Source organism: Arachis ipaensis, chromosome B02, assembly GCF_000816755.2.
Source record: "Arachis ipaensis cultivar K30076 chromosome B02, Araip1.1, whole genome shotgun sequence".
NCBI lineage: Eukaryota > Viridiplantae > Streptophyta > Magnoliopsida > Fabales > Fabaceae > Arachis > Arachis ipaensis.
The window spans coordinates 17,068,595-17,080,714 of NC_029786.2; the positions used below are offsets into that span (position 1 = coordinate 17,068,595).

The following is a 12,120-nucleotide window of genomic DNA, read 5'->3' on the forward strand; positions in this document are numbered from 1 at the left end:
TATTGATAATATTGATAAATTCGATTTTCCATATGCTTGCTTACTTCGGTGTTTTTTTACTTCTTCTGGACAGGTCTTCAACTTCAACTCTGAATTCTGATGTTTGGCTTTTTTTTTTGGTCAATATGTTTGGCAATTGTTTATGATATATGATATATCTTTATATATAGGCCTAATTCAGTAGTAGTGGATAATGGTAAATTGAAACCATTAGATTTGATATATTACGAAATCTTCTGTATGTATAATTCAAAATGAGTTAATTCGATTTAGTATATTTCTAACATATATAAATACGAGTTGAATGTGAATTTTTTACTATAGTGGAACTCACAATAGCTAGTAATGAGAGTTTTTTAGTTCTGGTACACTATAGAGGGTTGATTAAGAAAAAAACGCAATCGAGAATTAAATTTACTGATAAGGACCCGCTAAGTGTTTTCCTTAAGCCTTTGACGAGTTTCACCGAGTTTCAGAATACTATACTCCAGAAACTAGGGCTGCATGGCGTGAAATGTGTGGAGAAATTATTCTACAGAATTTCGATTTTCGTGTTGCGCGATGATGTGAAGTACGATTCATTCGTCATAGGTAGTAACGAAGATTTGCAAGTTCTGTTCCATTGTCGTCGTCAGTTTCTCGAGGTGAGGACCCCTAAGCTGTTGGCGAAGCTTGTGGATGTGGTGTGCAGTTCTGGAGGTTCGAACTGGAATCCTCAATCCTCAGCAATACCAGCCTAATCTAGTTCCATGCCTGTTGGTGCCTCGTTAGCTGTGCCGATGATTGTACCTAGGGCAGTTTTAGTTGCATCTCCGTCCTTTGCAGCTAATCTAAACTATTGTGATGACGGAGGAATATGTGACATTGGACCCTTGGGTGAGGTTGCGATTGCGATGTCCAGTACTCCTATTATGGTCCCAATTTTTGGAGAGGGTAGAGTACCGGATGGCGTTGAGGATGCATTGCATGATGATGTACCAACTCTGTAACGTATCAGGAAATCACCGATCTCCACCTCTTCCATCCTTTGACATCAAGAAATCTATGTCCAGTGCGGCACAGGGTCGATGCTGTACTCCACCAAGCTGCGGCAGCACCCGATCCACCTGATGGCACTCTATGACAGCAAAATAGATCAATGCTGTCACAGCCCTCTACAACGCCATATGTCGTGGCTCCAATATCTCGGGGTGCACCACCTGAACGACATTAGGCAAGCTATATGGCATCCACACGAACTGTGAATAGAAGTACTTATCGTTAGTCATCATAAATAGTAAATAGTGCAAACAGAACATCTGCGATGAACAAATTGAAACCATAAATACTCACATCCCCAGGCTGGAGTAAATATATCCTCCAATGTGCGACTTGAGGCCCTTTGTCGCTCAATGTCGGCTAATAACCTGACCATTTGAAAACCAAAACATTTTATCAACAAGGAAGTAAACCGATAACTTATTAAAAAAATGTTGCATAACCCAAAAGCAAGTACCTCGACGTCAATGGCCAATGAAAGATATCAAATCCATCCGGTCGGAAACCAGGGAACCTCCAGAAGATCTACAACTGTAGGAGCTGCAATGGACTAGCTAACTTGACGACATTCCTGTTGGCCACACGACACATGCACCGGTATAACCATGATAGAGCAGCAGACCCCCAACTATACCGACCCATGTCCTCTAGCCTGGCGACGTAGGGTAGCCAACGAATGTGAAGACGTGTACCAGACTTATCACCGAATAGTTGCATCAATAAGAGCATCATGATATACGCTCGGGCATACCTCCTAACCGTCTCATCATCTGCACCCTGCGGAATCTCACTAAATGTCTCCTGCATCCAAGTGCACTTCACCATGAACTTGTCAATGCAGTTCGCAGAAGGTAAAACACCCAATAACTCCTCGAACCATGCCCACGCTGGGTGGCCACCTTTGATATGTCGCTCAAATTCCATGAGGCATCCGCTGACATACTGACCGTCGATCGAGAGTCCTAATTGATACGCTACATCCTGCAGCGTGATCGTGCACTTTTTGAACGGCATGTAAAAAGTATGCGTCTCCGGACGCTATCTCTCCACGAATGTGCTCACTAATGGCTCATCCAATCTAAACCAAGTCTCGTTCAGCCTTGTAAGATGGTATAAACCGGTCATCTGTAAGTACGACACGATCCTGTCATCCAATGGCATACTGTGTTGCCTTCTCATGCTGGTAATACATCGATAGAGCTAGACAACAAGAGAAAATTGTTTACCACAACCATAACAAAATAGTGTTCGATTAATAAAATTCTTAAAACGCTAAACATTGCACGTCCTAATTTATAAAAAATCGTTTACAATAGCCATGAAAAAATTATTTATAGGAGCCAATCCAAAACACTAAATAATACACGACCTAATTCCAATAAAAAAAACTTAACCCAAACATATAATTTCACATATTTAAAAAAAATAGAAAATGCTAAAACAAAATGGGCTTACGTATGCAATACTCAATCAGATGATTATAACAATAGACAATACTCAATAATAATCTTGAAAAAAATTTATCTTTAATGTTTAAAACATATCGCAATACTCAATCAGCATCATGCCTACAACAGTTGGGTTACATGACTTACATAACTATGGAGAACTCCTGTGCAAAAATTTTGGGGTTGTATATCCTTTAATGTAAATTTAAATATATTTTGTATTTTGATATATTCTCATAAAAATTTTCAAGTTCCTGAAATGGAAAAACTACCATTTGTATCCATAAATTTTATGAACGCTAACAAAAGTATCCATAGAAGACGGAAGGTGACTTTGTACCCATAAAAGGCTGGGTTCGTCTGTCGATAATACCTAGACATTATTAACTCGTTTGCTCCGTTAACTTCAAGGTCAACATGGCACATTAAGTACTTACCTGACTATGAGACAGCAATCTAACATGAGGCCTGCTACACATACAAGCAAAAAGGCCTTACAAGTTATCCAAGCTACCAGCCCACAATCCTTCCAGACGCACAGTGAACAGCATTGAATGGGGCGTCATTTACACGCGCTCCACTCAAACGGTTACGCTTTGCGTAAATCGCCCCTTAATGGCAGACTCTTCCACTTCTTCCACTTCTCAAAGCCATTCAGAGAAAAAGCAAACGTTCCATTTTCGAGCATCATTCGATACTGAAGATATACAACTCGTTGCTAAGATTCAAAAATTCCATCAACACAACATAGAACTCTCGATCAAGAATCTCCAGAGAAAACAAAGCTATAATACTCAAGGTACATTACATTACCATTCCTGTATATTTTTCACATTTCAAAATTGAAGAACTAGGTTTTACTGTTCTTCTACGTTGTTGTACGTTTTACTATTCTTCTTGCTCTACGTCTCATTTTACAGTTTATCATGTTCTACTTGTTCTAGGTTTTAATGTTATTCTTGGTTCTATGTTACACTGTTCTTCTTAGTTCTTCTAGGTGTTACTGTTCTTGTTGTTCTAGTTCTTCTGGTAACTGATTTTTGGGGGTATATTCCATAGTTTGGTGGGTGTATATGAGGTAATTTGTTGGGTGTATATGGCACAAATTGTTGGGTGTATATTTCTGAACTGATATACTGTAGTCAGCAGTTGCAACTATTCTTATATTTGCTTGTCCATGGGTGTATATTGCTTGACCTTGTAATGTTGCTTGACCTTGTATATTGATGCAAGTTTGAGTGATATCTGACTGATATATGGGTGTATCTGAATCATATCTATGGGTGTATCTTACTGATATCTATGGGTGTATATGACTCATATATATAGGTGTATCTTACTGATATCTATGTGTGTATTTTTCATTTCAGAAAAAATGGCAGCGAGAAACCAAGCTGGAAAAAATGTAAGAACAAATATATGTCTTAGATGAAATCAGTTTTATATAATAGAAACATATCTGACTATAATTTTATTTTTGTTTACAGCAAACCAAAGACCTTAAGTGTGCAACACATTTGTTAAGTGATAAATTCAGAAACATGAGTGAGGAGAAGAAAACGATTGTGAGGGATTTGGGATTCGGTGGCTTGATGCACATCCCACCACTAAGGGTGCATCACAAAGTGTTAAGGGAGCTGGCTAACAACTTCAAATTAGGGGAGAACAGACTGGAAACCGGATACGGTTCTTTTAAAATAACACACAAAAAAAAAAAAAATAGGTGATGCGCTTGGCATCAACGCAACAGGTAACTCGCTAAAAATTATAGGTGTATATTAACTGACGCTTGGGTGTATATTAGTTGATGCTTGGGTGTATTTGAACTGATATTCATACTTTGTTGTTTTCCTTTTTGTAGGAGATCTATTTGCTCAGAAAGTCAATTATAAGGAACTTTCTGAGGATGACAAAGAAATTTTTAGAAGATTCTAGGGTAAGACCCTCAAAAGTCTTACAGATGAGATGATGGATATTGGCGTTGGTAATGAAGAGGATCGCCTAATGTTCAAGAGGATTTTCATCCTCTATATACAGATGGCGTTCCTTTTACCAACGACAATAAACAAAATCTCGCCTGTGCACCTGGCCCCAATTTTTGAGATGGACACCATAACAGAGCGAAACTGGGGAGGGCATGTTTTGAGTTTTATCGTCAAGGGCTTAACCGACTACAAGGAGAAAAAGAAAAAGGCAATTGATGGCTGCCTCTTTGCCCTGATGATAATTTACTTTCATCTTTCTAAAAATAAAGGTAAGAAGAGGGCTGAAAGACCGCCAAAACCCTGGATTGCCAACTGGAGTAAGAAGCAGTTGGTCGAAAGAATGAGTGCGGAAATAGAGAAAAATATAGTAAGTGAACATAATATGTTGGGTGTATTTTATTTACCTAAACGCTGCTAACTAAAATTTCTAATGTTTCAGGGGATTGTAAAAATGGCGCAAACAAGAGAGAAAATGAAAAAAATAGAGAAAAAAAAAACAAGAAATCAAAAACACAAAAAAAGGAAGGCAACTTCAACATCGTCTTTGGAGACAGAAACAACTGATAGTGACAATTCTACCTCTGAGTCTGAGACTCAAGAAGACTCAGACGATTCACCAAGAAAACAACCCAGCAAAAAAGGAAAAAAGTAAGTACCATACTTGAGTGTATTTTCTTTATCGAATTGGGTGTATTTTGTGGAACCATTTGGGTGTATTTTCTTTATCAAGTTGGGTGTATGTTGTTTATTAAGTTGGGTGTATTTCGTTTGTTGTGTTGGGTGTATATTGTCCATTCAGTTGGTTGTATCTTGTGCATTCATTTGGGTGTATTTTATATCTTTAGTATGTTCTAAATAATGATTGTTTGCCTTCCAGAATGGACTCCAAAAAAAGGAAGAAGAGTCAAGAGGATTCAGATTCTGATTCAAAATCTGAATCAACTGATGAGTAATGTTCTGAAATTATTACTCCTTTCTTTTGGCTTAATTATCAAGATTTCGTGTATTAACTGAAGTGTCTCTTATTAACTTATAGAAGCGAAGAATCATCACCGGTGAAGAAGCAAAAAAAAGAAGAAGAAAAAGACACAAAGAACACCAAAAAAGTAAGCACTTATTTGGATAATATTCTGTGATAAAATTAATTTTTTATTTCTGATTCATACTTGTTTTTTCCACCCAGAACACAATCCAAAAAGGAAAAGGTTGTTGTTGAACATTCATCTCCTGAAGAAGATCAATCCTATGATGGGTACAGTACTTCGTAAGCTATATTACCATCTATCATCATAATTATTTTTGTTAACATCTTCTTTTATGAATGTAGTGAGAGATATGAAATAGGAAGTGAAGATCTAGATGAATTGTTAAGGGAAAACAATGAAAAATCTGCTGTAGAGGGGTATGTCTTGTTGGGGTGTATAATCTTGTTATCGTGATTTACCTGTATCATATTTTATCTGAATAACATGAAATCTATTTAGAATACCGGACGTGAACTTGGGAAGTGATGATCCTTCCTCTCAAGGACACACAGAACAAAGTAGTGTAAACAGGCCTGCAGAGAGCATGTAATTTCTCTTTTAAATAACCGTTACTTTTGTTCTTTTATTACCTTCTACTTCTAATTCTGTATATATATATATTTTTTAAAAAAAGCCCTTTATTATTTTATTCGAGAAAAAAAAAGGCAGGAAAAAAAGCAAAAACTGCAAGTATGTAAGTTCTCAAAAAACAAAGCCTATCTTTCTTTTGAATTGTTCGGGTGTATTTTTTGACTTTCTTTGGGTGTATTTTAGGTTGAGTCTGGTTTAAGAGTCAGCGAGTGAGCCGGCTGATTCGAATATAATGGTTGTGAGGGAAGAGACACCGTCGGAAGGGCTTGCAATGTGAGTTTTTCAAGAATATTTCAACCTTATAACCTTATTATTTTCAAAGGCGTTGTTAACCTTTCATTTTTCTTCTTGTTTAGAGTTCCGATTCAAGTTTTTGTGCCAGTGTTCAAACAACCACTGTGCCGGAATTTGAAGAAACATCTGAGACAGATTTTGAACCAACCCCTCTGCTACAAATTGAAGGAACTATAAAAACGTAAGAAATAGTATTGGGTGTATATTTGTTTAGAGTTTGGGTGTATATTGGGTTACAGTTCGGGTGTATATTGGGTTACAGTTTGGGTGTATATTGTTCCTAAATAGTTTTTTTTACGCCATGATTAATTTTGTGTAACTGTGCAGCACTTCTAAACCCCCCAACAACTTGAAGAAAGCACACCCACGCTTCCCCCAGCTCCATCTAAAATGTAAGTTCATCAGAGTAAAATCAATCTTTGCTTATCATCCGTATATTATTACTCTTATAATACGTTATACATGATCACGCAGTTATCCAGCCGCAGAAGACGCTGCTGCGCTGATGATGATGGCACGGACAGCATCGTATGTTCCTAAAACAGATCTAATGCCATCATTCAGCCTTGGCTTGACTGATTCAAGCCAAGAAGAAGCAGCAACGCAGGAGGCAGACAGGGCAAAAACTCCAGAAACTGCAAATTTGCTAGAACAATTAGAGGATTTGGTACAAAAAATAGCAAGCAGTGCGGCGAAAGAAGAAAGTAAAAGTCCACAAATTCAAAACGAGACTGGCGGAGAAAGTTCTGGGAAGTTTGAAACTCCTGCGGGAATAAATCAGAATACGGGTGATATGAAAGAGAAGTGCTACATCTGGGGGACGCGAGTGAAGACATACGCAGATGGCAGTACTAACGAGTTTGACAACGTATGCACTCTGATTGCCCAAGATAAATACATTTTGTCTAGAATGCACCTTGCATCGCTCCAGGCAGAAAGTTATATAGAAGCTGAGGTAATATTAGAATAACATTAATGTTTTTACACCAAAGTTAACTGCATTGTTTATTAATGTAAATTGATTTCGGCATATATTTCTAGATTGTATCTGCTATGTGCCTCATCCTTAACCAGAAAAATGATAAAAGGTTTCGAGAACAAGTATACTGTCTCCCCCTGATATTGTGATAAGTGTTACTTCTACGAATTTCGGGTGTATTTTCTGTATTCCTTAAGGTATATATTCTCTGATGAACGGGTCTGTTTTTGTATTCATTTGGGTGTATTTTTTACGTTCAATTGGGTGTAAGTTGTGTAGTCATTTGGGTTTATTTAAAGTATTCACTTGGATGTACTTTCAGTATTTCATTTGTTGCTTCACAATTGTTGCAGAACATGGCCGTTTCAAAGCACCCAAACGAGGAATTCATATCACCTAAAACCAATAAAGAATTCAGGGTGGAAGACTACCCAATGTTTATTCCCTTCATAGATGCGAAAAAATTAACTTCGCATCGATATGTAAGTTTTCATTTGTAAAATTTGTTAGTACCGTTCTTTACTTATATGCCAAATAAAATAACATACTATTGAAATGTGGCAATCCTTCAGATTTTTGCGCCTGTTTGCTACTCAGGACATTGGTGGTTATGGGTGATTGATACAATAAAGCGGAGATTTTATATACTTGACCCGCTACACAAGAAAGCTCCAAGCAATAAGAGAAACCAGCTTAATAAATTCACTGTAAGTTGGCTCTGTGTTCTTTATTTTAATAGATAGGTGTATTTCAATTCAATATAAGGTATATGTATGTTTTGCTTTGGGTGTAAGTATGTTCTCCTTTGGGTGTATTTCATTCGGGTGTATTACTGATTTGTTTTGTTTTTTAAGGGATATGTAATTTCAAGAATGAGAGCATATGCCGGCGGGGCACCTCTGAAGAAAAAGGAGAATAAGTTGGAAATTAAAGCAACATACGTTAATATCTCAGGCCAAAAATCAAGGTATAAATTTGTGACTCTGAACATTAAACTTTCCTAAATGAGATTTGTAATTTATTTTCTTCGTTTTCAGCTATGACTGTGCTATTTACGTTATGAAGTGACTTGAGTTAATTGAGCCCGAAAACATTAAAAGGGCAAAGTATGAATGGGATAATTGGCTACAGGTAACTGTCTTTAAAACTATATAACTCTGTATTACTTTACTGAATTAATATTGTTGTTTAAACAGAATATACTTTTTAATTGTAGGACGAGGTGGACCACTATAGAGTAGAATATGCTTCGCGGATACTATTCAGTGAAATGAATAAAGAGAGAGATCAAGCAATTAGAGCGAGTAATGCAATAAGACTGTCCAAGCCATCCTCAGTATTATTGAGTCCATTTTGTCAGATAAATTCTACTGATATAGAAACTGAGTAATCTAACTGCTAGCTAGTTTGTAAATTGAACAAATGCTGTAAAAATTTGCCATTTATAAACAACTTCTATTCAATGAAATTTTTTTCCATAGTTAAACTGTCTGTGCTGTTAAACTGTCTGTGCTGTATTTAAAAGCTCTGTATTACAGGTGGTAAAATATGAAGGAAAACATCAAGGCAGATCTAAACACAAATTATAAACTTTTACACTCAACAGATGTTTAATATACACCCAAGATTGCTTAAATATACATCCAAACTGTCTGTGCTGTTAAACTGTCTGTGCTGTATTCAAAATGTATGAATTACAGGTACTATAATATGAAGAAAAACATCAAATCAAATATACACCCATAACCTGCGATTTTTTACACCCAAACAAAGTTGAATATACACCCTGAAATCTATCTCCCCTGATGCTTTGAGCCTAAAACCCTGAACCCTAAACACTTAAAACCTAAACCCTTACTCCTAACCTGTAAACCCTAAAACCCTAAACCCTAATATTATATATATGTATCTATATGTAAAATGTGAATCACAAGAAAATTAAAAAAAATACACCCAAAAGAATAGTGCTTTTACACCCATATTCTGTAACTATACACCCAAAGAGTTATCCCCTGCTGCTGGTACCCTGAACTGATAATTCATAACATGTCCTTGATATTGGCTGGAATTTGAATGCACCACTGATGCAGCATCAAACAAGTTTATCTGAATATAAGAAACTCACATATTAGCTAAACTATTAACGAGAAAAATAAACTCACCACAAATTTAAAGAACATTACTTTTACCTCGCTTAAAACTTTCATTTTCTTCTTCTTTGTGGCATTTGCAATCTGTTTGTCCAACTTTGAACCTAGCCTATTTTTTGGACGTCCTCTTGTTTGAATCCTTGGCGGGCTTTGAAGCTCGTTAACAGATTCCAAGTTGGCGTCTTCGTGGGATAAAGAAGATGTCCCCTTCCTTTTGGCTTTTAATGATTCCATCTCAGCCATGACGTTATCGTACGCACGGTACAGAATTACAGTTAGCTCCTCCAATTTGGATGCAAATTCACAAATATTTTGCGAACGAAAAACCAATTGGTCAAACCTCTTGCTTCTTGGCTCCAACAGTGGCTCGTCGTGGCTGCTCTTGATGTGTGTGTGTCGCCTATTTACCTTCTTGCTCCATCGTTCCAGTATATATCTAGGTGACACTTGGCTTACTTGTTCAAAGCTTAACACGCTTAGTGCGTGACGACACAGTATCCCTCTCGACTCGAATAATAAGCATTGGCATTTTACCTCGGCTGCAACTGAGTCGTAAGTAACCACAAACTTGTTGAATATTGAGCTGGAAACTTGTTCTCCAACTTCGTATACTGAATAGCCTAGAGCGGAATTCGTTAATCTGGTGATGCAATTCGCCTTTTCTCTGAATTGCGCTTGGACTTCCCTAAACTTTTGATGAGTGTACACATCTTGAAACTGAGCTTCAATGGAGGATTTGGTTGCACACGGTATGACCATATGAAAATCTGCAGCATCTGATTCTCTCTTTGCTTGCTCCCTGCTTCCGAGGCAATTATCGTATTGTTTGACGAATTGAATAAGCGAGCTGTTCCGGGTGATAAACTTGTTAAAAAAGGAATGCATGTTCTCGCTCCTTTGTGTGCTTCTCATCCCTGCCCAAAAGTGGTGATCCAGATAGATAGGAACCCATATATGACGGTCTTCATACAGATCTGCAGAATACACCCAAACACAGACTATAAATACACCTGAAAAAACATACAATTTACACCTCTGCTGCAGATTTTAAACAAACATTACCTGAAAGCCACTTGTTGTCCACAAGACCAAAATTCAGCAGAAAATCATTCCAATTCCTATCGAATGAGTCTTTGCTATGAGAGTTCCAAACAACTTGGCTCATTTCTTGTTCAATATCTGCATGTCCCTTGTACCCATTTAATTTTCTTGGAATCTTCTTCATGATGTGCCAAATACACCAACGGTGAATTGTTGTTGGCATACAGGCCTCTAAAGCCCTTTTCATTGATGTGCATTGATCGGTGAGAAACCCTTTCGGAGAGTTTCCTCCCATGCAACGAAGCCAACATTGAAATAACCATTTGAATGATTCAATTTCTTCGTTTTTCATCAAAGAGCATCCGAGAAGTGTTGACTGACCGTGGTGATTCACCCCGACAAAAGAACCACAAACCAAATTATACCTGAAACAAATTACCATAGTGCAGAATGCAAAATCATTAGGTACACCCAACAAATGCTTCGTATACACCCAAAAAACAGCCAATATACACCTCTGCTGCGGATTCATAAACATACATTAATTTAGCATCATAAACAGGGGCAGTTTGTTACCTGTTTGTATTGTAGGTGGTGTCAAATGAAATAACATCTCTGAAATATTCAAAGGCAGCTCTACTTCTTGCATCGGCCCAAAAAGCCAGCTTAATCGATTGATCCTCCTCGAGTTCAAGCTCAAAAAAGAAATTCTGATTCTTCTCTTTCATTCTTAACAAATATTTCCTGAATTCCTTTGCATCTTCTTGTTCGGAAACATTCCGCACTTCCCTGGTAATATAATTCCTCACATCCTTTTCGATAAAATTTAACTCGCGGTGACCCCCGGCAGCCGCAACAAATGATTGGTAGGTTTTGCTTGGTCTGATACCGGCCTCCTCGTTATTCTCTATTGTACGACGAATGGACATGCTTAGTTCCCTGTGCTGTTTGAGCATCTCTGCTTTACTTGGACAGTAGGGGTGTGAATGATCCAGCACAACCTTTGAAATGATCCAAGCACCAACATTCTTCAATGTGTGTATATAAATTCTTGCAGGACAGTTTAAACCGGCTGTCGGATTAGTCTTCTCGGTCAGAGATATTTTAGATTTCCATTTTTCCTCTCTGCTACATGTAATCAATTGATTCTTAATCTCGTTTCCCTTCCTATTTGTGCTCCGAACTCTTGTAGAAAAACCTGCAGCCTTGGCGTAGTTTCTGTAAAATTTTCCAGCATCTTCAAGTGTGGTAAAGGTCATTCCAACCTTCGGAACAAACTGGTCATCAACAACAGAGAGAGGATGCAGAATACACCATGTCAAAAACTAAAAATACACCCAATCATGTCTGATATAATACACCCGAACCGCAACAACTCAACTAAAATGACAGTAAAAGCCATAAACTGTAAATACACAGGCTGCAGAATACACCATGTCAAAAACTAAAAACACACACAATCATGCCTGATATAATACACCTGAACAACAACAACTCAATTAAAATAACAGAAAAAGCAGTAAAGTGTAAATACACCCACACTTCTAGCAAAAATACACCCAAAAAAGA

The 12,120-nt window shown here is 37.4% G+C and overlaps 1 protein-coding gene and 1 long non-coding RNA gene across 2 annotated transcripts; both read left to right on the top strand.

The window, feature by feature from the left end:
* LOC110267513 lies at positions 4,795-5,544 on the top strand. The gene is made up of 3 exons (XR_002355239.1): positions 4,795-4,838; positions 4,911-5,119; positions 5,508-5,544. It is a non-coding gene; the product is annotated as an uncharacterized LOC110267513 (long non-coding RNA).
* On the top strand, positions 6,480-7,413 carry LOC107628222. Its single transcript, XM_021113168.1, has 3 exons — positions 6,480-6,562; positions 6,709-6,773; positions 6,864-7,413. Exon 3 carries the CDS (start codon positions 6,887-6,889, stop codon positions 7,349-7,351), a length of 465 nt encoding a protein of 154 aa, XP_020968827.1. The 5' UTR covers positions 6,480-6,562; positions 6,709-6,773; positions 6,864-6,886; the 3' UTR covers positions 7,352-7,413.

Bases quoted from the DNA above. Each gene is read 5' to 3' on its own strand.
- LOC107628222 (XM_021113168.1), top strand. From the start codon at position 6,887: ATGATGATGGCACGGACAGCATCGTATGTTCCTAAAACAGATCTAATG.